The sequence below is a fragment of the Phocoena sinus genome, chromosome 1, assembly GCF_008692025.1.
Source record: "Phocoena sinus isolate mPhoSin1 chromosome 1, mPhoSin1.pri, whole genome shotgun sequence".
In the NCBI taxonomy this organism is placed as follows: domain Eukaryota; kingdom Metazoa; phylum Chordata; class Mammalia; order Artiodactyla; family Phocoenidae; genus Phocoena; species Phocoena sinus.
The window spans coordinates 152,987,236-153,015,071 of NC_045763.1; the positions used below are offsets into that span (position 1 = coordinate 152,987,236).

General features: G+C 49.2%; 1 protein-coding gene across 2 annotated transcripts in view; it reads left to right on the top strand.

Moving 5' to 3' along the window:
• Positions 1 to 5,386: 5,386 nt before the first annotated feature.
• Positions 5,387 to 27,836, top strand: part of PIK3C2B (phosphatidylinositol-4-phosphate 3-kinase catalytic subunit type 2 beta) — a 61,696-nt gene continuing 39,246 nt past the window's right edge. The window contains exons 1-2 of one of the 2 annotated variants that reach the window (XM_032638933.1): positions 5,387 to 5,825; positions 25,980 to 27,000. In XM_032638933.1, coding sequence (XP_032494824.1) covers positions 26,068 to 27,000 — 933 coding nt within the window. In that variant the 5' untranslated portion in view covers positions 5,387 to 5,825; positions 25,980 to 26,067. Of the gene's footprint in view, positions 5,826 to 25,979; positions 27,001 to 27,836 lie in introns of those variants that run through there. The other variant, XM_032638941.1, reaches the window with a different exon arrangement.

Consider the following 27,836-nt stretch of genomic DNA (forward strand, 5'->3'; position numbering starts at 1 on the left):
TGTAGCTGTTAAACAAGCATTCCTTAGCACAAAAGAAGGAAAGATACATTCGATTCATGAATAGAGGAGCTAATATAGGAAAACAGAAGTGACTGTGGAAAGGTGGGTGTGAATTTAGATTGAGAGAAAGAGAGTTTAGACCTTTAATTTAGATTTTGATTCAATTTTTGCCTTTCTCCCTCTTCCCAACAAGTTGCAGTTTTCAGGTCAGACTCACAAGGTGAATCCTTCTAAAGAAGTATAAGAGTGTACCAGTGGAACATGTACATGTGTACCAGCAACATGGAGTATTAAGAATAAAAATCTCCAGATCAGCCTAGTTTTTCCTAAAATCAACTTCATCAACCCTGACGCATAGGGTGTGGAACACAGGACTATGAAATTTCAAGACTGATAAGGGAATTCATTTTTGTTTCTGGGAACTTGAGGCTTCTGAACACAATGAACAAAATTGCCCAGCCTCAGTTGTAGGAGTTTGTTTCCTACAATTGTCTGATTCTTTTAGAACAAAGACTAACAAACTGTGTGATCCTAAACAGGTCTGGGTTTCCACATCTATAAAATGAGGGAAATTGATTAGATGACCTGTAAGATACCTTCTAAATCTAAAATTTAACTACTCTGTTACTTTTCCCACTGTGAATAAGATTAGAAGGAATAGACTCAAAATGCAACAGGAAAGAACAATTTAATTGAACAAACATTTGTTGATCATCTATTATGGCTTAGGTTCTGTGCTGGCTCTAGAGTCAGAGATATATAGGACACAGATCCTGTTCACAGTCTAGGCAAGAAGGCAGACATTTAAGCAACTAATTTTAACAAAGTAATAAATGCAGTAATAAGAATTCAAGTGCAGGAAGTGGCAGGAGATGAGAATGGACAGGAAGGCAGTAGGTATAAAATGAGGACAGGGGTCCTTAAGTTTTCAGGATCGGAGTTGAGTTTCAACAAGTAACAGTCAGAGGTATGCAGAGGAAATTGTAATGAGCCAGACAGACATTTATTCAGCCATTTCTTGAGCCCTCATGTGTTAGATACAGAAAAACTTTTTGCTCCGTTTGTTTGAATGAGATGTGGAAATGTATTATACCTAACTTTTTTTTAAGAAAGGGAAATGGTGTCTGTCCAGCGTCCTAAAGGGGCAGAAATAAAGTTGTTTTTTTTTCCTGCCCAATGGCTCTGTTACATCATATTCCCTTTCCTCCAGGATAATAAAGCATTTGTTTAAATACACTGAGATTAACTCATGAATTGCTTATTGAGTACCTATTTCCACAGCAGTGAGCTAGACACAGTGGGAAGGAAAACAATAAGTCTAGAAGGAAAATGAATGAAAATTGTGTTTAGGGAATGGTGAATAAATTAATCCGGCTGGAATGGAGGGAGGTAGAGAGGAAGTGAGGGGTTAGAGACAGCTGACGGGTTTATTTCAGGCGAAAGAGAATAATTTTATCATATAGGCAACGGCAAAGTTTGAAAGTCTAATTGAAATTTGACTTGTTAACATTGTAAAGTCCCACCTGAGGTAGCATGAACTGAATCTGCTTTTGCTATGTTGCGCTACAAAACGCCACCAAGTAGCGCTACCTTGTTCCTTTTTAGCATGAAATCTTCCTGGAGGGCTTCATCAAGCTTCTCATTCACATTGACTATTGAACTTAATTCTCCCACCAGAGGGCAGTCTAAACTCACAGATTCTATATTTGCGGAACCACGCCCCCCACCCCGCACCCCCCGCAAGCTAAATTTCTCCCGCTAATTTTTAAAGCGACGCTCTTTGCTCTCCTACTCATCAGACTCAACGGTCTTTGAAAATCGCCATCACCTCTGTATCAGAGCTGGGAAAGGGAGGAAGAAAGGGGTCCCCAAACCAATGCCTAATGTAACTGCCTATTCAGAGACCCAGTAGTTCACCATCACTGTATAGAGCCTTTGAAGTTTGAGACCATTACAAGGTACTGGGAGGATGCGTGGTACAGAGGAGTTGTTCTGAAAAGTCTCCTTTTGTGTTTTTGGCCTAATAACTCCAAACTGAGAGCAGCCTGGGTTTCTGGTGGGCTTTCCAAGCTCTCTTCCACTACCGTTCTCTCTGAGAACACAGCAAGGGTAGCAACTCAAGAATCTCCCACAGCACCGAGAGCTCAGACACTGACTTCCTTGTCATTCCAAAGGGCATTTTCAGCCCTGCCCTCCTGGACGTCTCTGCTGCACTTGTGTCCCCATCCCTCTTTCCCGACACTTTCTTCTATCCTCCTTTCTGACACTCTGAGGTCTCATTTCTTCCTGCTATCAACCTGGCTGTTTCTTCTTGATGATCTCTTTTGCAGGCCTCTTCCTTCTTCTGTATGCCCACCTGGGTGATCTCATATATGCCCATAACTTTATGGATCATCTATGAACTGAAGAGTCCAAAATTGATATCACTTGTCCACACCTTTACTTTCAATTTAGTTTCATAAATCCAAAGTCAGCTAGACATCCCCACCTAAATATTCTAGAGACACTGCAAATCCAACATGTCCAAAATTAAAGTCACGATTGCTCGCCCCACACCTGGGCCCTGTCTTACTACAGTCCCTCACGTAGTAAACGGCACCACCTACCACCAACTCCTAAGGCATCAAGTGGGGAGTAATTCTCCACTCCTCCCCCTCTCTGATGATCCCTACGTTCAATACATTATCAAATAGTATTGATTTTTGACTTCCTGACTCTCTCGTATCTGTCCTTTCCTTCTCACCCCCCCGCCCCCCGCCCCAGCTTTGAGATTCTCTGATCTTGCGCTCTGAATGTAGACAGGGCCTCCCTGCCGAGCTCCAAGCCAGTACTCCTAACCTAGCAGGATGCCAATGGCATACTCCAATTTGAAGAAACAATTCACAAAGGGCTGGCAGGGTATAGCACAACCACAAGGAACAGTGTGCAGTACCCAGGGACCAGCAGGAAAAGGAGTTTCCACTCCCTGGATTGAAAGTCAAAGGAAGGGAGTAAGTGATTATGTAAATTAAAGAGAGAAGAGGAAAAGGAAGAGGGAGGGAGAGGGGCTGAGAGGGAGGGGGAAGCACCTGGAGGGAAGCTGTGATCTTTGGTTGAGGGTGGCAGCCAGCCCACAGTGAACCCAAAGAGAAGGATCCTGAGGAAGAAATATCCAGACCTCTTTGACCTCCCTCCTCCCACTCGCCTGCGGTGGCTCCCCACTGGCCCACCCCTTCTAGGAAGCCAGAGGGCCAAGAGTGGATCTACAGGGGCAAAAGGAAGAAAGACATGCAGTGTGTCTTCCAAGTCCTCCTGTGTAATATGCACGTCACTGATCACATCACTCCCAGTCTACACCCTGGGTTCTCTGTGGCCTACAGGACAAACCTAAACTTTTTGATATGCCCTGGTTGCTCTTATAACACAAAATTTTCTCCCTACCAAAATGCTTTATAAAGCCTTTAATATGATCCCCCAGTGACCCAGGCAGGCCTGTTTCCTGTTAGCTCTTCCCTGAAGACTCTTCACTCCAGCAAATTTGGAGCATTGGTGGCTCTATGCTACTCTGTTCTCTTAGGCTTCTGAGCTTAGCCTGATGACAGGCACGCAGTAAGCTGGCACACATATTTGTGTTGTGATCAAGCAGTGAATGAGTGAGTGAATGAATGCATATTCTTATCCCCTGTGGCTCCTGAGGATCAGGAATGGCATCATGTAGACATCATACCACGTGCAGAGCACGCTGCCTGCGGTCCTCAAGGTGGTCCATCACGTTCTCTCCTTTGATCTTCACAACAGCCCTGAGTGGTAAGCGAAGCTGATGGAACTATTGATGCTCAGAGGGTGAATTGGACTACCCAAGGTCACGGCACAGTGGGTAGAAAAGAAACAGGAGCCTCTGTCACATCTCCTTTCATGAGCTTCTCCTCCCATCGTCTCGTTCAAGGTTGCCTGCAATTAAGGGTCCTTTGCATTTGCCCAGATTTCACCTTATATGAGAACAGAACAATATCTATCCCAAGAGATCCTTCTGAATAATGAACTCACTTTTTATATTGCTTTCTTCCCCTACATAGGACTTCCTCTGGTTATTCAAATTCCCTTCCTTACAAATATTTAACCTCCTTTGAGCTCTGGAGTCTCTTCCAGTTCTGTAAGTCTGTGAATCTAAGACTTGTGTTGGGTTTGTTGAAGTCTCATATTAGTGAGGAAATTTTAAAAGGCCCCTGATCTTTTTAAAAAGGCCTTTCCGACACCCTTAAAAAAGAAAAAAACCCACAAAACTCCAGTGAACCCAAAACGGGCTGGAATAATAGCTTTTAACAAATATTTAAAAGCTACTAGGGGCAGGTTTGCAGAGAAGCTGTAGAAGGGGCAGGTTTGCAGATGTTTCCCTGGGAACCCTGGCTGCAGAGTCCTGGGTATCTGATCAGAGGCTGGGAGTCTTGAGCCTTAGATACCTGAAGGGGACTGCAGGGGAGGGAGGCTGAGAACCAGGTGTTGATCATAGTCTGGTAAGAAAGAAAGAAGGAGGGCCCTGGGGGAGAACAAGATTCAAGTTTTGAGGAAAATGTACTTTGAGATCAGAGATCATAGTTTTTATGCAAACCAAATGCAAATGAGGATCTGGCCAATTATTTGTTTCTTTGGGTGGAGACCTTAGGAAAATTCTTCTAGAGACCACTGCTCAAACAAAGGTACTGAGTCAAAATTTTAAATATAACACACTATGAAAGATTTTTTTCCCCTGCGATAGTTGGGTTGAAGGACCTACTATCGCCGCTCCCCCCTCAGGTTGTAGATTGCTATTTTCTGGGGCTCGGGTCAGAAGACCCACTAGGGCGAATAGAAAAACGAATGAGTTTGAATGTGCAAAGCGCCGAGACAGCTTCCCCCCACCGCCACCTCCATCCTCAAGGTAGGGGTTCTTTCCGGCATCTCTATCTTAATGACGGGGGGAAATTCCGCAAACCGATAAATGGACCTCAAAACCCTGTCATTTCCAGTAGAATGATTTGGCATTCATCTGACACAGGGCAAAGGGGTCCCAGCAGGGAAAAGTAACGACCATCTGCAAAAACCCTCACGCAAGTGGGAAGTGGAAATCTTGGCTCTTGGATTCCCGAAGCACAACTTGACGCCAGCGCTTTTCTCTTCCCCCACGTACTGGAAGAGGAGGGAGAAGGAGGGAGGGAGGGAGAGGGGAGGAGAGGAGAGGAGAGGAGAGGGGAGGGGAGGGGAGGGGAGGGGAGGGGAGGAGAGGGGAGGGGAGGGGAGGGGAGGGGAGGGGAGGGGAGGGGAGGGGAGGGGAGGGGAGGGGAGGGGAAGGGAGGGGAGGGGAGGGGAGGGGAGGGGAGGGGGAGGGGGAGGGGAGGGAGGTCAGGGTTCCAGGACCCGCCCCATCCTCCCGCTCGCGGCGCAGTGGGCGCTGCGGGCTGGAGCCGCGGCTGGCGGCTGCCTGTCCGCGCCGGGTCTGGCCGAGCCTCACGTCGCCGTGCAGTGCGCCAGGTCTCCGGGAGATGGCTTCTCCCCTCTCGCCCGCTGCTCCCGCTATTGTCTCACCTGGGGTTGCCTGACTCTGCGGGCTCGCTCACGATCTCGGCCTAGAGGACTCCCCGCCCCCGCCCCCCGCCGCTGCGAGCTGGTCCTCGCGACCTCTCCTGCCTCTTTGCCGCCCCCCGGGAACCCTGGGGCCGGCGCCCGCCGCGTGCAGCCCGGAGGGGGAGCGGCCCGGGAGGAGGCGGTGCGCGGCCGCCTCGCGTGGGTGCCGGAGCCGTGGAGCCAGCAGCCCAGGTCGCCGAGCACACGACACGTCGGGTTTTGCAGGAAACCCGCAGTGAGCACAGGTAAGACGCGCACCCATCCGGGAGCACCGGCCCGGGGTCTGCAGATTTCCCGCAGAGTGGAGCGAGCGGAGGTCAGGGGCTCTCCCTCCAACATGGCAACAGCCGAGGGGCAACAATGGAAGGAACCGAAGGTTTCCGGTGGCGGGACGCAGACGCGGTGGGAACGGAGCTCCAGTCCTGGCGCCGAGCAGGTTGCCAGCCCCCACTGCCTGCCCGCTCCAGAGGTTTCGGGGCGTCTCGGACCCAGGGCACACTCTTCCCCACCCCTTTTCTTCTAAACACACTTCCTGACTCCCAGCTGCTGCAAGGCGACCTGAACCAGCCAGTGGTTTTGGTATTTGTTTGTTTGTTTGTTTGTTTGTTTAAAATGAGAAATAAAAAGCAAAACCTGCCCTGGAGTGAGGGTGGTGGTGGGGTGCTTTCTCTTGGAGTGGGTGGAAAGTCAGCATCTAGCCTGGGAAATATATACATTTTTTTTAGCCAGATGGATAGTAGAATTGGCTTCTCCCTTATAAGGATACTGCAGCAAAAGGAGAAAGCTTGGGAGAGGGAGAGGGGCCCCCAGGCCTGAGTTCCGGAGCCTTGGGGGAGGCGCTGCTCTCCTGGCCTGTACTTGTCTCTCGTTTTCAGCTCCGACATCGGTGGCTTTGATGTTGGGGAGCAGTCGCAGCAGCAGGAAGCCCAAGGGAGGCTGCCAAGCTGGGATGGGGTGGGGTAGGATGGGAAGCCCAGGGGCTTGGCAGGTTCCTGGTCCGTGGGAAGAGGTTACCAAATGTATGAGGTTAGTGCACACACCCTAGTTGGCTGAGGGGCGTGTGTGAAGAATCTGCCATTGCTCGTACCCCTTCAGGCCAACCTTTCTCTCCATCTCCAACCCCTTGTGGGGTCTTTGTGGCTTCCCTGCCCCAGTCCCACCAGTCGTGCCTGGGGTGGAATCTCTATTGTCTCGGCTGCCCTGATGTTTTTTCTCAATTCTGTTGGAGAATTTTGTACCCTGTGCAGGCTGGACCCAGCATGGCCCAGATTCCTTAGCACACAACTACCCAGGGTCCCAGAAGTGGGCCAACATGCCCCTCCTTCTCTCTCTAAACTACCTGACTGTCTGGGTTGTGGCCAAGCAGATGTAAGTAATTTGCACTGAATTCCAACCCTATATCTGTCGCTGAATGAAAACTTACTGTATTGCTGCACTAGGCCTTGGAAAGATATTGGAAGAGAAATGGTCCAGGCCGTGGCAAACCTGATCTCCAAATACTCCTCCCTCCCCAGTTCTAGCTTTGGATCCCAGAACAGAGAGGTTATGATGCTTCAGAACTGAAGCTTCTTCAGAGCTTGGCGGTCCCATCTGGGGTCGTGTCCATGGAAAAATTAAGTCGAGGCACAGTTTATAGCTCTGCCTGGCCGCCAGCATCTGAGGAGATGGTGGCTCTGAGCCGGAACCCTGGACTGAAGCTGTGGCTGCTTCTCCTTTGGCCTTTGGGTGAGCCAAGGTTTGATTTCCATGGCTCTGAATTTACTGCTGAGTGTGCATGGGTGTGTGTGTCTGAATCTGATCAGACTCTCAGCCCTGGCCAGAAGGGAGCTTGTCCATTTCCCTCTCCCTGGAAGCATTGGTGAGGGAGGCCCACAGGGTGTGCTGGGGTGAGGAAGGTTCAGTTTATCTGGGTCCTCAGGCTTTTCCCTGGGGTTCTCCTTTGGGATTGTCCTGGAATACCTATGTCCTTGGCCATGATGTAGTGGTGCTCTAGCAGATACCCCACACCCTTGTGGGCCTTTGGTCTCCTCTCTGTGGTGGCCCCACCCCACCTAGGCCTGGCCCTTTGCAGGCATCTCATGTGTATGGTCATTCAGCCTGGACAGCCCTGCTAGCCAGCAGGAATAAAAATGAGGGATCTCTGTTCCCTTTAGGGGTTTGTAACTGGCCGTAAACTTCAGGCTCCTCCTGTTCCCAGGATGTGGACTTGGACATGATAATGCGAAATAGTAGAGAAAACAGTGGATGGGTTCAGCGTCAGGAGGCCTGGCTTCCTAGCTGTGTGAGCATGGACAACTTGTGAACCTAAGACTCAGTTTGCATATCTGTAAAATGGTGAAAAATATACCCTTGGCTCATGGGATTGTTTTAAGGATGAAATACACTGCTTACCATGAACTGAATAAAATCATGTATGCAAAAGCACTCTGAAAACTGCAGAGTAGGTGATTCATTATGAGTTTAGTCTCAATAATGAGGGAGGGAAAGTTGGTGGGGATGGGGGGAGGGGTGGGAGGAAAGGGATATGAAATAGAGAATGTTCCGGAACCTTTCTTTTCTGACTAAGGGAAGAGTGATGTGACAAGGCCAAGGTAACTATTCTTTGGGTATTTCTCTTTAAAGGGTTGGTAGAATGGGAACTGGGAGAGAAGGGAAATCTGCTTAATGATATTTGTAGGAAATCAAGGGGAGACATACACCCCCAAAGGTTGGCTACTGTCTATAGACAGGGTAGTACTGAGTTGGCAAATAATATAATAGCTGACACTTACTGATGTCAGCCAGCTAGTAAATGACAGAGAAGAGATTCAAAGCAGGCAATCCCAACTCCAGACCCTGTGCTCACAACCTGGGTGCCACTCTCAGGGAGATATTGGGTCTTGGGAGAACAAAGAGGGGAAGCAGAGTTACAGAATTCATTCATACGGGATTCCTTGATTTTGAATGCTTGTGAAATGTCACCAGACTGGGACATACCTTAGATAATAGAGGCCCTGGAGGACAAATTTCCTCCACCCAGCATAGCAGGTCCAGCATAGTACCTCCTTAATTCTTGCATTTCCTATGATTACATATAGCTTTAGAATTGGAAAGTCATTTTCCTGCAAAGAAATGACTCTCCCAAGGTCACATGATTACTTGCCCCACAGATCACTTTACTACTAATGAAAGGACCTATCCTTTGGCACTTTAGAATGTACCTATCAGTGGCCTATCAGTTGACCCTATCATTGTTGGGAAATTCTCTTCTCTCATGGTGATGGAATTCACTGTCCTCAAATCTTGATTTTGTTAAAGAGATTAAGGACACAGGACACCCGTGTTGGGACAGAGGCTCTTGAGGTATGGAGAAGGAAGAGGAGAGGGGCTCCCAATAGCCCTAAGGCAGAATACAGAATCTATGACAAGGGGTCTTTAGCAATTCATCCTTCCTCTTCTTGAGAACTTCCTGTAGTAGGTGTAGTCTTACCTAGCAGAGGCTTCATAGTGTTTCAGAGAGAAGCCAAAAATCATTTGCCTCTTTGGAAACTCTTTTCCTTCCTCCTTAACTTTCACACCTGCCACTCTTCTTTCTCGAAAACATTGTTCAACTCCCTTCCTCCTGGACCTTTCTCTCTTAACCCTAGCCATCCCTAGTCACTGCGAGACTAATCTCCTGGGCAGTGGTTTCTTTTCTCCTTGGCAGTTCTTCCCATGATGCTTTGTGCCTCCTTCTAAGTCTCTGGCCCGTGGATCCTGTCTTACAGGTTAGCTTCTCTTTCTGTATCCTCCCCACAGTGGAGGTGGGTGCCAGGCATGAGAGCTGTTCACACATGTTCCCCAGGCCCACCAGGAATAAGCTTGCATGGAGGCAACCTCTCCTGCCAAGTTTTTTCTCTCTTTCTATCTTAGTCTACTTGGTACCCTTGATAGCAAACCAGAAGGCACAGAGTGAGGGGAAAAGACTAGAGAGCCAAGGAGATTCCATTTTGAGGAAATAGTACAGTTTGCTTTGCTAGGGCGAAGAAATAGATATGAGCTCTTCCCGTCTCAGGTCCAAATTAACCTAGAACCCAGAGAGGAGTAATGATGGAGCCCTGCCACTGTTGCAACATCTCTGAGAGCCACACTTTTCTGAAACCAGAGTGTCTGTCACATTCCTGACTTGCCATGCTGTTGTGTCTTCCAAAGGGTAAAAGAAGTTAAAGTACTAGGAGCACTATTACAGCGCATTTAATTCTGACCCAAAATGGAGAGATTTTTTGCAAATTGGATATTATGGGAACCTAGGAGAAAGCAACTATATTTTCCCCAAGATATTATAACCAGGATGTCAGATTTTCACTTTAGAATTCAAGAAGGCAGATTTCTTCCATCCTCCCTCCCTCCCTCTCTCTTTCTTTCTTTCTTTCTTTTCTTCCTCCCTCCCTTCCTCCCTCCCTCCCTTCCTTCCTTCCTTCCTTCCTTCCTTCCTTCCTTCCTTCCTTTCTATTAAGAGAAAAGGTGGATACAGTTCCCTGACGAGACTTTGAAAGATAGAGTGGTTCCAAAGGGTTGGCAATTCTCTGAAGTACAATTTTGATTATGCTGTTGTAGATGGTCCCAACAAGGAAGGCAAAAAGGAGCCACCTGAGGAAAAGTTCAACTACCGAGAAAGGCAAGAGCATGTGATAAAGAAGAATAGCCACAGCACTGAGTGTCTGTCTACCCACAGCTTTTCAAATGTTATCTTAATTCCACACCGCTCCCCCCAATCCTTGGAGGAAATGGATGATAATGAAATTGTCTCATCCCCATTTGCAGATGGGAGAACTGAGGTTAAGCTTAGGTTTGGATTCAAACCAAGACTAAGAAACATGGCTAAGATGATACAACTAATGAAAGAAGAGCCAAAGTTGGAGTGTAGGTCAGGATACCTCTAGAACCTGTGTCCCTTCTGTGCTACACTGGAGGGACCTGTGAGGAAAAAATGTCAACGAGGCCCAAGTTCTGCATGAGATGGGACTTCCCCAAGAGCCAGGTGACAGCAGCAAGTGTTCTTCTTAAAGTCGTCTGTGGAAGAAATGATCACAAGAGTAATGAAAGTCTGTCAGATAATGTTTGAAAAGAGCTCATCCGTTCATTCAACAGATGTCTTTTGAGTGCTTACTTATGAGTTCAGGTGCTTTCAGTGACTAGGACACACAGCCTTCCAGAACACATTGCTGGGTTGGGAACATAGACAAGTGAGTAGCCTGGGTGTAGGGGGTGGGGTAGTATGGGGTGCTTTGAGAACTTGTAAGCGGGGCATTTAGGGTGGTCAGACCTCCTGGAAGAAGTGAAATGTTAGCTGAGATCTGAACAATGAGTAGGCATTGGGGTGGGGTGGGGGATGAAGCGAGTGGTGGAAGAGGTGGAGGGAACGTAGTTTAATTTGGCCAGAGGCATTGAAGGAGTTTGCATCTTACCTTTTATTCATCCATCCATCACCCGTTATGCATTGAATGTACATGACGAACCTCACGCTCTCCTCAGCCTACCGCAGTGAAGAGGACAGACAAAACGAACTACCTGGAACAGTGCGTGGTACGTGGGAAGGACTCAGTAAATGGTGGTGGCCACAATTATTTTATCATCTTCCAATAGCAGGTTTGTGCTAAACCCTAGGGATACAAACTTGAGTTCAGTATGGCCCCTGACCTTGAGGTACCCACATTGTACTCCAAAAGATGCAAGTGAACGGATGAGTTTCTTTACGTAGTGCGGTAATTCTAAAAGCTCAGTATGAGTCACTTGTCCTGTGGCTGCCCCAAGAGTTGGTGGAATCTTGGGCCGCATTTCATAAAAGTATAGAAGCTAGGACTGGAGTGCTTAATATTTGGGGAGTCTCTAAATTCTGAGAATCTAATAAATGCTATGGAGTATCGACCTGGAAAAACCAATGACAATTTTGCCTTCCTCATTCAGCTTCAGAATCTCTGATGCTACAACGGGGAAGTGATAACTCTACTCTGGGTTGGTCAGACCACCCTCAGAGCACAGTATTTAACAGCTCTGTGCCATGCGTAAAACATTGTATTGAGCATCGCGAGGAAGACAAAGATAAATAGGAGGTAATTTTTTTCTTAAAATTGATGGACTTATATCTATACAGTGCTTTGTAACTATAAAGGACCTACATGGATAGGTTGTTTTCATTCTAATCACCAGTGGGGTAATACAAAACAATATAAATGCAGTGGGATGCATTAAAAATTTTACAGATGTCTGAAAGAGAGCAAAGTCACTTTCAGTCGTAGGAGGTGAAAGAAGGCTCTAGTGTAAGAGCAGGTATTTGTAGAGGGCACTAGCATGAGTGAAGTTTTGGGGGAAAACATGGGGCCCTGGAGAATGGTTAATAACCGTCAGTGTTTTGGGGGGCATGCAGGGGACTGGGCTGGGACTCAGTGTGGGAGGTCTTGAGTACCTGATAAGGAAGGGGAGAGACAAAGTTTTTCATTGGAAGAATGACATGATCAGAGCTGTGTTGCAGGATTCCCTGGCACCGGAGTGCAGATACCTCAAGGAGTCGGCAGGGGAGGCAGAGAGGCTAGCTAGGACGCTATTCTAATGGTCAGGTAACAGAAAGGAATAATAATTTTTTGGTGCTTAAGATGTGCTTTCGATAGGTTATCTCACTTAATGAAAGTAATCAGAATCTTGGAAAGGAACGGACCAATTTGAGAGAGGTTAGAACAGAAAGGCTGAGGGACTTTCTTCCCTGGAGGATTTTGGGAACGGACAAGATTGGTTGTGGTTCAGTCTGGAAAGAGCGCTTGAGTGGGGGTCTGAGACCTGCTTCCCGTTCCACTTCTGCCACTGACTACCTGTGTGACCTCAGGCAAGTCATTCCCCCCGCCCCCGACCCCCCGTGGTCTTTGGTTCTCTTATCTGCAAAACTGTGGGTCTGGTGTTTAGGGTTTGTTTGCTTATTTATTTATTTGCTTGTTGTTTTCAGTGGCTTGAGACAGTGACACAGTGTGTTGGTGTTTGGGGAGAGCTTGGGGGTGTACCAGAATAGTCACCAATATCAGCTTGAAAATTTGATGAAATGCAGTATGCCTGGGTCTCCGTGGCAGGACGGGGAAAAGACCTCAAACAATTTTGGCCTCAAACAAGATTCAGTTTAACTTTCATTTATTTATTCTAATTTTAAATGTTATTTATTTTATTATTTGCTTATTGAAGTGTAGATGATTTACAACAGTTTGACTCAGTGTCTTTTACTACTTGTGTGACCTTGGGCAAATTACTCAATTCCTTTTCTGTTTTCATAAAATAAGGATAATAATATGCACAGTTAAGGATTGTCATGAGGATTAAACAAGACAATACCTGGCACAAAGTGCTGGGGTGGGTGGGGGAGGTCTGTTTCCTTCCTCCTCTTTCTGTGATGCTCGTATTCACTTAGCCTCCCTCTCTGAATCCCCCCGCCCGCCAACCTACCTTCTCTTTCTTTTCACCAAAACAAAGTGTGATACCCTGACTCCAGGCACGACAGTGGACATATCCGTGTAGAATTAATTTGACAGACTTTGTAATGGAGTTTCCATACACAGCAGTGGTATTTCAGCAAGGTAGCTAAGGATGGTTAGTTCCGTTATGCCTGCACATTCAGTCGTATTCTGGCTACTCTCGTCCAGCTGCAGGCATGCAGCTAATCCCTGCTGAGAATGGCCTCTGACTCTTGCTACCCTGGTAGACCCCGACTGAGGGTCACATGGGCAAGGGCCCCATGAAGGTGGGGCTGGTGGGATGTGAGTGTGCTACACTGAGCCAGGTGGGCAGCTAGTCCACTCTTCTGCTGAGTGTCCCCATGCTGGGTATAGAGTTGGGCTCTGTCTCCCTTGGGACCTTCCCGTGCGAGTGGGACATAGGAAATGGGAGAAAGGCATTAGGGCATATACAGGGCAACACGGAAACTGACGCGACCCCTCGTCTACTCCCCCATCCCCTAGGTCACTTCCTATTTAGAAAATAAATCTTCTTAACCCCTCCATGTGCAGAGATGCAGAACAGTTGTTTTAACACCACCCAAGGCGAACGTGTTGCTCTTGTACCCCAGACACCGGCACCCCCATTTTAATCAGTCATGTCACCCACGCAGCATCGGAGTGCTTGGGAGACACTGAGAGAGTAAAAGAAGAAAGGACAGTTTGAAAGGGTTGACCAGGGAAGGTTTCTGAGGATCTTGAGTTGGGGTGGAAAGAGGAGAGAGAAAGCAGGAGGAAGAGAAAAGTGCCTCCAGCTGCACCCATGGCTTTTCAGGCCCTAAGAGTCAGGTGGGGCGGGCAATAGGACTGGGGAGTCTAGACCAGGGCACTGGAACTACCACTATGACAGGTCTAGGGAGTGACCAGGTTGAGGGGAGCCCTGGCTGGGATCCCCAGTGATCTAGCACTGTCAGGGTCACTGCCTGCTTCCCAGTGTCCCCATCTCAGTATCCCTTTCCCTGTGGTTTGGGGATTCTGGACACTGAGGCCATCTCAAAGAGGATCTCATTTCTCAGTTCCCTCTTAGGGCCCTGCATCCTGAGTGGGGTTTCTCCTTTGACCTTGGTAAGAGAGAATCCGTGGTCTCCCCCAGGGTTCAGTGTCCTTGGCTGACCCGGAGCAGGACATCCTTCCGGCCTGCTACCAGGAAGAGTGGAGTGGAACTTCATGGCTACTGGGTGAGGCCAGGCTAACAGCAGCCAAGGCCAAGTATTGGGGGGGGGTCAGTGACTTAAAAGGACAAGCTGCCTGGTGGGTAGCGCTTGGGGGGACTTGTGTGCTGGAGAGGGGCAAGAGATTCCTGAGGCTCAGGAACTGGGACCAGGGGAGGCCATGGACAGGCAAGGCCTATGCCAGAGATTCACCTCCCCTACCTTTTTTTTTTTTTTTTTTTTTTTTTGCAGTAGGCGGGCCTCTCACTGTTGTGGCCTCTCCTGTCAGCGGAGCCTATGCTCCGGACGCGCAGGCTCAGCGGCCATGGCTCATGGGCCCAGCTGCTCTGCGGCATGTGGGATCTTTCCGGACCGGGGCACGAACCCGCGTCCCCTGCCTTGGCAGGCGGACTCTCAACCACTGCGCCACCAGAGAAGCCCTCCCCTACCTTTTAATGGGTCATTTCTCCCAGTGCCACTAGAAATTTCCTTTACCACTTCCAGATTCCCTTAGGTTGAGCACCCCTCTCCTCAGACTCTGCTTTTTAAATGCAAACGTCCCTGGGAGGGACTAACACTTTGGCCTCTAACACCCCTGTGTAAATTAGTATCAGATGTTTGGTGGTGTTTTGTTTTTGTGTGTGTGTGTGTGTGTGTGTGTGTGTGTGTGTGTGTGTGTGTTTTTCTGGTCTGAAAGAAGGGGGCTACTTGAGAGCTGACACCCTTTTCTTTTCCCACCCTGGTTTGTGAGGACCCCAGGGCTTCTCCACTTTGCCCTCACCTAGGAAATAACACCTGTCCCTGAGGCTGTCCAGAAGCTAGGTGACCTTTGGACAAAAGCCCTCCTGGGCTCTTGTGTCTGGAGTCTCCTTCCCTGGCATTTCCCTCCCGGGTGCTCTCCTCGCTGGCCCAACCTGTCCCCAAATGCTGGAATGTGGACAGGGAAGGCCCAGAGCTGCCCCTGGAGCTTAGAGGCCCTGTTTTCCTTTTTCTTCTGGTTCAACTTTCCTCTACTCAGAGGCAAAAAATATACAAATCAATTTTCACTGCAAAGTAAAGGAGCCGTTACAGTGGAGGATTCCTGGACTGAATGTCAATATCATGACATAGTATGAGTGTGTTTCGTGTTTGGTAATTGCAATCTTTGTTGCGGTCATCCATTTACAATGCTTGGTGTCAGTTTATTTATCTCTTGTAAAAATAAAATACAGTGTGTGTGTGTGAGTTGTGGGAAAAAAATTATTAGGTTTATAGATAGAATAAGATTTGTCGTCTGAACTTAAAAGCTTAAAGAAAAAAAAATACTTCATTGCTTAAAAAAAAAACCCCAACTTTCCGTCTGCTTTTCTCAGGCTTCTTTGCCAGTGGCGCTAAGGCTGTCACCTCGTGGTGTCTAGGCCAGCTGCTTCTCCTGCCCTTAGGGAGCTAATGAGGGAGTGAGTCGGAGGGTGCGGGAAGGTGTGCAGTTTGTGTGATTACTGTGGCTCTGGGTCCCTGGGAGTGACTGCAGTCTATCAGGGATTTTCTCGATTTGGGGAGTTAGCACTGATTGCAGATATTCTCTGTTATCAGACAGCATGTCAAGATCGTTAGTTTAGGGACTGTGGTGGCAGAGGGACAGTGGGCAGTGCTTGTGGACAGTGGCGCAGAGCCTCCCTGCCAGGAGGGCAGGAAGGAACTTGCCCTGGGCATGCTGTGGCGGCTGGTCTTTGCTCCTCCGAGGTTCCCTTGGATGACTGGCTCAGTCTTTTTCTGCTCGACTGCCTTTTACCCTCTTCCGAGCCGAGCAGGTGGCTGTCAGCTGCACACACAGCCTGTCCCTGCCCCCTGGCACAGGCAGTGCCACTACACTGGGGCTGCTGGCCCCACCTTCTCTACTCTGTAGAATTGTTCTGGGGACCAAGTCCCTCGGTCCTTCTCGTCCCAGGCTCTGGCACATTCAGTGCCAAGTGTGTACTCATGGGATGGAGCGCAGGGCTGGGGCCAGGGTTGTTTCTGAGGCCCAGCACCAAGTAGCCTCCCCACATTGGTCCTGTGGGCCCTTCCCGACTCTGCTGTGGCTCCACCGTGAGACCCAGGGCAAAGTCGCTGACCCTCTGTGGGCCTCATTCTACTAGACAGTAGGACCCTGTCATGGAGAAGAGAGATTACCTTTTAGATGTCTGAGAAAGGTGCTACCAGAAAATAACCAAAGAATTGTTATAACTGAATGAATTGGAGACACTCCCTAAAGATCAGAGCGTTGATTCCCAGCAAAGATGTCATTCTTTTGGAGGATGGTCTCACTGGCATTCTTCGGTAGACTCTGGTTAGTCTGATGCCTCTGTAGTTACCCTGAGATACAGCCCCATCCCCTTGCCATGGGGTTGGGCTGTAATTTGTAGTCTGCTCAGGGCTGCCTCCTTCCTCCTTGCAGACTCTGATGGGTTAGCCCCATCTAGCTTGTGAGGACCTGGGGAGTCTGGACCTGAGCCGTGAGGTGGAGGACATTGCCTCTCATCTCTCCCCTCCGGTGAGTCCTCCAGGCAGAGCAGAGCCTTGCTGGAGTTTTGGGTCCTCGCTTTGGTGCCCCGGCTGGACGGGAACAGCTGTGACCTGCTTTCTGGATTCTGCTTAATGGGCTGGCCTCCTCTAGCGAGTTTTCCCAGCCCACGAAGGAATCCTGGAGAACTAGATTCCGAAGGGCATGAGCTGGGGAAGCTGGACTGGAGATTCAGCTGGAGGTGACAGAGGCGACAGTCCGAGCCTTGCAGGAGCCCTTGGCTTGCAGCAAGCAAGTGGCACGGAGAAGGGCTGCCGTGTCCCCATGCCCTCCTCCACCCACTTCCTTACATCCTCCTCCCAGAGGGGCTTCCTTTATGCTTCAGGAGTCTACAGGACCCTCGGAGAGGCTAAGGCTTCCTAGATGTTGCTCTTTGCAAATGGCAGGCTGTTTTTCTCATGTGGGTGGGCTGGTGTGAACTTTGTCTGTAGAGAAGTTTCCTCAGGAGTCCTCTCAGCTGGAGGCCAAGATTATTAAGGGAAGGTCATCCTGGGAGTTCCTCTTTCCCTCTGCTGTCCTGTCCACCAGCTTTCTCTGGAGGGCCGAGGAAACTGGAAGAGTAATTCTTAACCACCGTGCTCCTTGGAGGAAACCCGGCCGATCTGAACTAGAAGGCCTGGATCTTGGGGCTGCGGTGGCTGAGGACAGGGGGTGGAAAAAGCAGGAAGTGTGGACCAGACAGAGGGGAGATGTGGCTGTTCTGGCTCCTGGGATGGTTCCTGGCCAAGACCTTTCTTTCCTTTTTGCCAAACGTTCCATTCAGCTGATTGCCAGTTCCTGGTCCCTGCCATCTTAATCGCCAACTCTAGGAAGGAAAGTTTTGCGAGGACCCATGAGCTGCCTCACCTCTTCCATCACTGACTCTCTTCGTACCCAGATCCCAAATCTACAGGGTGTGTGCTAGGAGCTGTGATCTCCAGGGATTCCGTGTGTGTGTGTGTGTGTGTGTGTGTGTATGTGGTGTGTGAACAGAACAGCTGCACAAATGGTTTCTGAACCGGGACCGAAGACTCAGGGCTCTGAATGCAAACCCAACTGATGTAACTGTGTCACACAGCCTCCTGTCCCTCTGCTCTCTTAGGACCCAGAGAGCCCTTTATTAACTCTTGCGTCCACTTTGGCTTCAATTGGTGGAGAGTCCAGGGTAGGCCCAGGAAAGAGAGAAACGGAAAGTAAGTTCCAGTAGCAAAACTGAACCACGTGGGGCTGCTTTAATTTGGCTGAGAGGATGCTAGAGAGGGGCTGTATGAGTGGGAAGAAAATGCAAGCAGTTATATTGAGTCTCCTCACATTTGGATTAAGTGAGAACCACACAGAGAGAACATAGTTAAACAAGAGAAGGACTTTGTTGGTGAGTGTGACTCAGTGATGGGCCTGACATCAAAGAAGCTTGTAGCGCTGTATAAAACCTGTAGGTTTTCAGTACGGAAGCAGGGACCAGCTGCACATCTGTTTGAGGCAGGGAGCTGACCTACTTGACTTATTGTTATGCCTTCCCGCTGGAGGGGTCGTGTTCCTGGCACAGGGCACGCTGACTTCCCTGTTGGAGCTGGGGCTGTGGGAGGGGAGAGGTGGAGCTGAGCGGCAGCGTGTGGAGCGAGGGGTGGGGGACGGGTACCTGGCTGCAAAACCAGTGGGATTTGGGGTCTGGGTAAGTGTGGGTGCTGGGGGTAGATAGGGGCAGGGTCCTCTCAGAAGAGAAAGCTCTGGGAGCCAAAGGGATTAAGTCCTTAACCCCTTGAACCATTCTGTCCTGAGAGGAGGTACTGAAGGTCTCTTCCTAGGGCAGTCCTAGAACTGAGTCATCTTCCCTTAGTAAAAACTGCTAACAGGCTGGGGGCTTGAGACCCTCCATATTTTTCACCACCTTTCTAGATAGCTCTCCATTTCCCCTGCTCAGTGAAGATGGGTCGGGACGTGCAAGGTTCCCTGCTTTGTGCCCGAAAGGGGAGATTGAATTATTTATGATACATCTGTCACCTTTGTTAGACTGTAAGCTTCCTGGAATTGTGCCATGGTCATCTGAATACTTCTGGGTCTAGCATGGTACCTGGCACGTAGCTGGTACTCACCGCCCATAAGAACCCGGCTCTGTGGCTCAGGATCTGGGGAGATGACCGAGACCCATTAGTCTGTCCCAAGCAGGGTAGTTCTCATACGGTACCGTCCAGCAAGACAACAGGAAGCCCTCTCCACCCACAGCTGGTGTCATCGCTGGACCCTGGGGCCCCTCCCTCTCTGGCACAGGCATGGAACAGAGCCAACTCACTTGAGGGAGTGCCCTCTCCTTTCTCTCCATGCTCTGACTCTGAGCCATTGTGTGGCTCTGCCCTGACCCCCTTCCTCCCCCCGTGACCTCCAGCCATCTGTTGGCAGCTGTGTGGGCTGAGTTTGGTGCCGTCTAGACCCTGGCACCGACCTGCTTGGCCATAAGCACGCCCTCTTCCTTTACCAGCTGACTGCCTGGTGCTCTTTGGGGTTCCTTTCCCCAGTTCCATCCTGTCTTCCTGGTAGTTCTGAAACCCTAGTCTTTGGTGTCAAACTTTGCTACACATCTGAATTGCCTGAGGGGCTTTGAAATGTTCAGAGTCCAGGGACTCACCCCACTGAATCAAACCCTCCAGGAGAGGGACCAGGAATTTGTATGTTTGAAGAACTTTCCAGATGATAATTACAACCATTCAAATGTGGACCCTATATTAGATAATATTATTGTTAAATAATAACAATTACAATTTAACGTATTGTCAACGTTAAATTTAGCTGGGGTGCTAACTGGCATTGTGTTTACATCAGAGAATGTCCTAGTTCTGTAGAGATTCAGGCTGAAGTATTTAGAAGTGAAGAGTTTGCATCTTAACATTTGAAAATGTTAAGCAGAGAAGGAGAGAGTGTGCTCAAATGTGGGGAAATGTTAACAATTAGTGCATGCAGGTGGTGAAAGGAATCTGGCTGAAAATGGTCTTTCAGATGGTTTCCATCTACTTTCTGAGAGATGGATACTAGAAGAGAACGCCGCTAGGGCCACCAAGGTGCACAACTCCAGCAGGCACCATTCCCTTTGTTGTGGTAGAGGGTGTCATTCACGTAGAGTACAGTGTGTGGGTGCTCTGTGGAGTTGCGAGACAGAGCGGTCCTGGCCCCAGCCTTCTCTTCCTGGCTGAGCTGCAGAGTAGCAGAGACCCCAGGCCCTCGTCCACCCCAACTCTTTCCTGGGACCTACATGGATATTTGCTTTCTTACAGAATCCCTAGTAACCCTTGAGGACTCAGGGAATAGAGAATTTGTCAACCCAGCAGAGCCTGGCAGGGAGGGAGCTGAACTGGGGAAGAGAATGGGGGAGGCAAGAAACAGGAGGCTCTGATTCCTAAAATACTTTGTGTATCCCCACCCCTCCTGGAAGATGAAATTCCGGGCAGAAGCCGGCTCCCTTTAGCTGCCGGTGGTTGGGACTGGTTGCTCCTGCCTTTCTTCTTTCCCTCTCTGCATTTCCCCTGTGCCTGGCTGCTGCCCTGAACCTTCACCCCACCTTAGGGCTGGCTCTCCCGGTCCTGGTGTCCTGGTCCTGCGGGGGATGCTGCTTGTCCTGCCTCCTCACCATGGATCCCTCAGCACCAGAGCGAGCAGAGCACTGCACTTTTTGGAAGGTGCAGCTGCCGGTGTAGCCCCGGGTGCAAGATGGGCTGGGCCTCCTCTGCACAGCTGACAGACAGTCTGGTGGTGTCCTGGCCGGGAGCCAGCGGGCCGGTGGTTAGAGAGGGGTGGCTCAGCTTTCCGTGTTTGAATTCCAGTCTAGGAAGAGCCTTAGGAGCTGGGCCTGCTGGATCTCCCTCGGGTCTTTTTTTTTTTTTTCCCCTCAGCCGCGCCGTGTGGCTTGTGGGATCTTAGTTCCTAGATCAGGGATTGAACCCGGGCCCTCAGCAGTGAAAGTGTGGAGTCCTAACCACTGGACCACCAGGGAATTCCCCCTCGGGCCTTTCTTCTCTTTCCTCCCAGGGCTAACTTTGGTGTCCTCTGAGAAATGTGACTGAAGGGAATCCATAGGTCAGAATCAAAGAATCCCAGGGCTGGAAGGCACTTTCTGTGGGGGTCTTGTCTATCTACCCACCTGCATTTACAGATGCCAAACCTGGTCCTGTTAGTTGAAACCCAGTCCTACCTTTGAAGGATCCCCAGGGAAGGACCCCACCTGCATCCTGATCACACATCTCTATGTCTGAGAATTCTTACCACCAGAAAGCTCTACCCTTATATCCCAGCTGAAGTACATTTTCCTCAGTGGAAATGAGGTGATTTTGGAACTTGAGGATCTTGGTGGGAGATGACAGATTCATACACATTTAATTTTTTTTTTTTTTTTCGGTACGCGGGCCTCTCACTGCCGTGGCCTCTCCCGTTGCGGAGCACAGGCTCTGGACGCACAGGCTCGGCAGCCATGGCTCACGGGCCCAGCCGCTCCGCGGCATGTGGGATCTTCCCGGACCCGGGGCACGAACCTGTGTCCCCTGCATCGGCAGGCGGACTCTCAACCACTGCACCACCAGGAAAGCCCCATACACATTTAATTTTGAATAAAATGTTTCAAGATGGTATTTGAGGTATATACGGGTTGCTATTGGGAGCATGAAGGAGGGGCGCATTGTTGAATCTGGAGGCTCAGAGAGGGCTTCTTGAAGAACTTGATGTCAGAGCAAAGTCTGAGCAGTTAGAATCACATAGGCAAAGAGCGTTGGCAGTTGGGAAGGGCGTGCCCTGGAGCAGGAAGGTACTGCACGGAATCACTGAGGAGGTATCAAATGCGTGGTTCTGAATGGTTGGAGATGAGAGTGAGATGGGGGCTGGTGATAAAGGCCTTGTAAAGGAATCAAATAGAGAGCCTTTGAAGGGGTTTAAGCAGAGAGTGAGATGATCAGATTTACACTTTAGAAAGAGCCCTCTGACTGCTCTGGGGAGCAAGCTTTAGAGAAGGAAAGATTAGGAGGAGGAAGGACTGTTTGAAGGCTATTGTAATAGCCCAAGTGGGAGAAAATACGGCTTTAATTAGGGCAGCAGCAGTTAGCATAGAAGGAAGGACTAGATTTGGGAAGTATTAAGAGGAAAAGTTGGCAGGCCTTGGGATTGGATATGGGGTGAAAAGGAAGGAGGAATCCAGGATGACTGGTGGGTTCCTAGCTTGGGTAACTGGATGGTGCCATTCACCCAGATGGGGAACCAGGAAGGAGGAGAAGGTTGTGGGAAGGAAATAAGAAGGTGATAGTTCAGTTTTGGACATCTGGGGTTTGAGATATGGGTGGGCATATCAACTTGACGGGGGAGACACACATTTGGAATCATCAACACGCACGTGATGTGAGTGGGAGAACAGATGAGACTGCCCAGTGGGGTTGTCACATTAACAGAGGCTGAGAATAGAGTCCTGAGCCAACACCAATATTTCAGGGGTGGACAAAGGAAGAGGAGGACAGTGACAGAGGTGGAGAACACGAGAAAGTAGTGTCATGGAAGCCAGGGGGTGGAGGATGTAAGGAAGAAGGGAATGGCCTGAGAGCCAAGTGCAGCAGCAATGTCTGGGCAGATAGAAGTGCCTGTGGAACTGGGTGGCCTGGGCATTGTTGTTGGGGCATTTTAGTGTAATGCTGGGGGCAGAAGTCAGATTACAGTGAGTTGAAGAGTAAATAAGGGAGAATTGAGAAACATCGTGTGTCTTCTGTGAAGCTTGACTGGAAAGGGAAGGAAGAACAGGGAGGGTATGAGCTGAAGGACAGAAAGGCAAGAGAGGGTGCTTAGGCTGTAGGGTTCTGGTTTTTGTTCCTTCTTCTTTTTCTTTTTAAGGCTAGAAGAAGCTTGATCATGTTTATGTGCTGAAGAGAGAGACCCAGTTAAGGAGAAGAGGTGAAAGTACAGGAGGGGGAAGGGAAGTTGGAGCATCAGCCTAGAGGAGATCCAGTGTGTGGGGCAAGCGCCCTGGAGGCTCTGGAGGCTTCTACCTCAGTGGGAAGCGGAGACCTGCTTTCCCTGAGACCAAAAGGAGAAGGGGAGGCCAGGAATTTCCCTGGGGGCACAGTGGTTAAGAATCCACCCACCAATATAGGGGACACGGGTTCGAGCCCTGATCCGGGAAGATCCCACATGCCGCGGAGCAACTAAGCCCATGTGCCACAACTACTGAGCCTGCGCTCTAGAGCCCGCAAGCCACAACTACTGAGCCCATGCGTCACAACTACTGAAGCCCGCGTGCCTAGAGCCTGCGCTCCACAACAAGAGAAGCCACTGCAATGAGAAGCCCGCGCACTGCAACGAAGAGGAGCCCCCGCTCGCCGCAGCTAGAGAGCGCGCACGGCAATGAAGACCCAGCGCAGCCAAAAAATAAATAAAATAAATAAAAAAGGAAAAAGGGAAGGGAGGCCAAATGCAAGTGTGGTTAAGTTAGTAGGGAAGAGAGGCAGGAAAGCGCGAGAGATTATTTCCAATGGCCTCAGTTTTTCTCTTCACAGTGGTGCCTGGCTAAGGCCAGTGTTACTACTCTGCTTGTCCCAGCTTGGGGCTGAAAATACAGTTGCTCTCTGGATTAAAAGGCTTAATCTCAGTTCACCTTTGAGCATTTATCTTGTGTCTCCCATCGAAAGTACTAGGCCCTCCTTTTCCTGGGCCCGTTTCCCAGCTCTGGGCAGCCAAGTTCTGGGTATCTTCATCTGTGCATCCGATTCCTTTCAATTTTAAATAGCAAGACTCCCTCTTACCCTCTGTGGATAAAAAGTAATCTACAAGGAGCTGTTGAAGCGTGGAGAAACTCAACAGGCAGAGAAATCAGCAGAGAGCAGCTTTTGTATGCCCTGAAGCTGGGCTTGGGCTATTCCATTTGGGGGAAAATACTTTCTAAGACTCCCTGAGCCAGGCTGTGCCTGATGGATGCACCAGGATCCTGGAAGGGCACCTCAGGTTGAGGGATACTCTTGTCCTAACTCCTTTGGGGTCTGATGGAACTTACCACCCGCGAATCTGTCTGAACCTTTTTCCTATTGATGCTTTCAATTTTCTAGTCATGAGGAAGGACGTGTTTCACATGTTTGTTACCTGCTGGGTAACAGGACAACAAAATGAAGGATTTTTGATAATTTTATGAAATCGTGAACTTCGCAGCTGCTGGTGAGAAGGGTCAGAAACCACTTACTAAACAATCGCCTGCCCCAACCTAATCTGAAACACATACACACACGGGTCCATGGTTCTCAGCTTCGGCTACAGACTAGAATCTCCTGGGGAGTTTTAAAAAATACCGCTGCCCTACTGCAGACCAATTAAATCAGAATCTCTTGAGAGTACCTGGGCTTCAGTACTTCTAAAAAGTTCCCCCAGTGTTTCGAATGTGCAGCCAGGGTTGAGAACCACTGGGCCAGCTCGCCTTGTCGTTGCAACCGTGCCTCCAGTCACGGCTTCTAAAGGAAAAGGGTACCAACACTGGAGTGAATGAAGGGGCTGCTTGTGGCCAGAGGCAGCTGGCTGGCAGGTGGCGGGTGTTCTCTGCCTGTCTGGCTTCCTCAGGGCTGAGGGAAATCAGTATTTCGGCACACCTGTACTCCGTCAGGTGCCCGGGTCTCACCTGTTGGCAGACTTTGTTTTATTGACTCATATCGGTGCATTTTGGGAGGATCTTAGTGCAGTCTGAGTAGCTGTTTCATAGGGCTTTGTTGTACTTTTCATTTATAGCTTTATTGAGGTATAGTTGACATATAATAAACGGTACATATGTAAAGTGTGCAACTTGATAAATTTTGACATATGTATATACCCGTGAAACCACAATCAAGCCAGTGAACATTTTCCTTGTCCCCAAAGTGTCCTTGTGCTCCTTTGTAGCCCTCCTTCCACCCCTTCCCAGAGAGCCACTCATCTGTTTTCTGTCATTGTAGATTAGTTTTCATTTTCCAGAATTTTATATAAACGGAATCCTACACACTCATACTCTGTCTGACTTCTTTTAGTCAACATAGTTATTTTGACATTCATCCATGTGATTGCATATGTCGATAATTAATTCCTTTTTGTTGCTAAGTAGTATTCCGTTGTGTGGATGTATCATATTTTTTTTAATCCATTCACCTGCTGCTGGACATTAGGTTGTCTCCAGTTTTGTTCGTTTGTTTGTTTCGTTCTTTTACATCTTTATTGGAGTATAATTGATTTACAATGGTGTGTTAGTTTCTGCTTTATAACAAAGTGAATCGCGTCTCCAGTTCTTTGATGTTACAAATAAGACTGCTGTGGATATTCGTATACAAGTGTTTGTGTGGACATATGCTTTCATTTTTCTTGGGTCAGTAATTAGGAGTGGGATAGTTGAGTCGTATGGTAGGTGGATGCTTACCTTTTCAAGAAGCTGCCTGTTTTCCAAAGTGGTTGTACCATTTAACGTTCCCCACCAGCGGTGTGTGAGAGCTGTCCTCTTTATTTATTTTATTAAAAAAATTTTTTTGTTGAGGTATAGTTGATTTACAATGTGTTAATTTCTGCTATACAGCAAAGTGACTCAGGTATACATACATATATTCCTTCTCATATTCTTTTCCCTTATGGTTAATCACAGGATACTGATGAAAGTTCCCTGTGCTATAACAGTAGGACCTTGTTGTTTATTCATCCTATATATAATACTTTGCATCTGCTAATCCCATACTCCCAAACCTCCCCCGACCCGCGCCCCCCTTGGCAACCACAAGTCTGTTTTCTATGTCTGTGAGTCTGTTTCTGTTTAATAGATATGTTCCTTTGTGTCATATTTTAGATTCCACATATAAGTGATATCATATGGTATCTGTCTTTCTCTGTCTGACTTACTTCGCTTAGTATGATAATCTCTAGGTCCATCCACGCTGGAGAGCCGTCCTCTTTAAACTGACTGAAGAGCCCTTGTCTCCATCTTTTCCTCTTAGCTGATACAAGGTGCCTCCTTCTTTCTTCGGGGTACCTGTGAGCGAGATGAGGATGGGATTTAGGGACCAGAAACGGAAACATGTATAGATGAATGGAAGGGTAGATGGATGTAACAGATAAGTAAAGTTGTCTCGGTATCTCTTTTTTTCTCCATCTTTCTGTTTCTTTCCATCTGTTGTAGGCACTCAAGAAACAGGCAGTGGCCCAGATTATGTCACCCAATCAGATTATTGACACGTCTCTTTTTGTGACTGAATGATTGATATTTTTCCTCCTCACTTGCAGGTGCCCAGACACCATGCCACAACCCTGCAGAACTGACATTGCCAGGAAGTAGAAGACTTCCTTGTTTCCTCTGTCCCCCATCCTCACCATGTCTTCGACTCAGGGCAGTGGGGATCACTGGAAGTCACTGGAGTCTGTGGGCATCAGCCGCAAAGAGCTGGCCATGGCCGAAGCCCTGCAGATGGAGTATGATGCTCTGTCCCGGCTTCGGCACGACAAGGAGGAAAGCAGAGCCAAGCAGAACACAGACCCCTCTCTCATCAGCTGGGATGAGCCTGTCCTAGACTTCTACAGCAAGCCAGCGGGAAGGCGGAAGGACCTCAAGCTCTTACGTGGTCTCTCTGGCTCTGACCCTACCCTCAATTACAACTCGCTCTCCCCACAGGAAGGGCTGCCCAACCACTCTACCTCCCAGGGCTCCCAGCCTGGCCCAGATCCCTGGCCCAAAGCCTCCCTGGCTGGAGACTATCTCTACATTTTTGATGGTTCAGATGGGGGGCTCTCTTTGTCCCCAGGACTGGGGGACACAGACGACTCTTTGAAGAAACTGTCCCCACCTCCTCTGCCTCCCCGAGTCTCTATCTGGGACACTCCTCCCCTGCCTCCCAGAAAGGGGTCCCCCTCATCCTCCAAGATCTCCCAGCCCAATGACATCAACACTTTTTCTTTGGTCGAACAACCTCCAGGCAAACTGCTGGGGCATCGGCTCCTAGAAGAGGAAGAGGAGCTGGGAGGTGGGGGTCCAGGGCGCCTACTGGGGTCCGTGGACTACGACGGTATCAATGATGCCATTACACGGCTCAACTTGAAGTCAACCTATGATGCAGAGATGCTGCGGGACGCCACCAGGGCCTGGAAGGAGGGCCGGGGACTCCTGAACTTTGGCAAGGACACTCCTGGAAAACCTGTGGCCCGGAGCAAGACCATGCCCCCTCAGGTACCCCCCCGCACCTACACCTCCCGCTACGCCAACCGGAAAAATGGGACATCTGGCAAGAACCTCCAGATTTCTGCAGCTCCGGTGAGGACCTGATTATGTTTCTTCTGTCCCCTTTCCCCTTGTCATTCAGAAATAGAGTCCCCCTTTCTTCTTTGCTGTCCAAACCACAGTCTGCTCCACACTCACCCCTTCAGTCCTCTCCTGCCCTCTGCTTCTGACATTGGGCCCCCGGGCCGTGGTTGGGGAGGGAAGAGGGACACTAGTAGAGAAGGCTCCTTTTCAGGCCCAGTTTTGTGTATCTTGGCCAAACGGTCCTTCTGGGGGCAGGCATTTTGGAATACCCACTTCGTGATATAAGGACAGAACTGGGGTGAGGGGATACACTGTTGACGGCATGGCCGAATGGCCTTGTGCACTGGGGTGGGCTCCTTCTGCTTTCTGACTTTCTGCTCTGCCCAAAATGCTGCGTGGTGATGAGGTTCCGTCGTGATACTAACCGATGTTTAGTGCTCACTAAGTCCCAGACCCTGGTCAAGACCCCTCAGCAACCCTGCCTAGTGATCCGCAGTGGCTAGCCTAGCCCTGCTCTGTCTCATCCCAAAGCTCCATTGTTCTCACTCGCTAGCTCGCTGCTGGCTCTCTCTGCGTTACTCCCTCTGTCTCTCTCCCTCCCTTTGTCTCTCCCCCTCTGTCTCTCTCCTCCCTGTCCTCGTGTGTGTGCCCCCGCACATCTCTCTCATTGTGATAAAATACACATACCATAAAATTTACTATCTTAACCAACTGTAAGTATACAGTTCAGTGGCATTAAATGCATTCACACCGTTGTGCAATCCTCACCATCATCCATCTCTTTTCCCAGCGACAATGTTAAGAAAAAAGTATGCAGTATGACGGTAATTATTTCACTTTTGTCA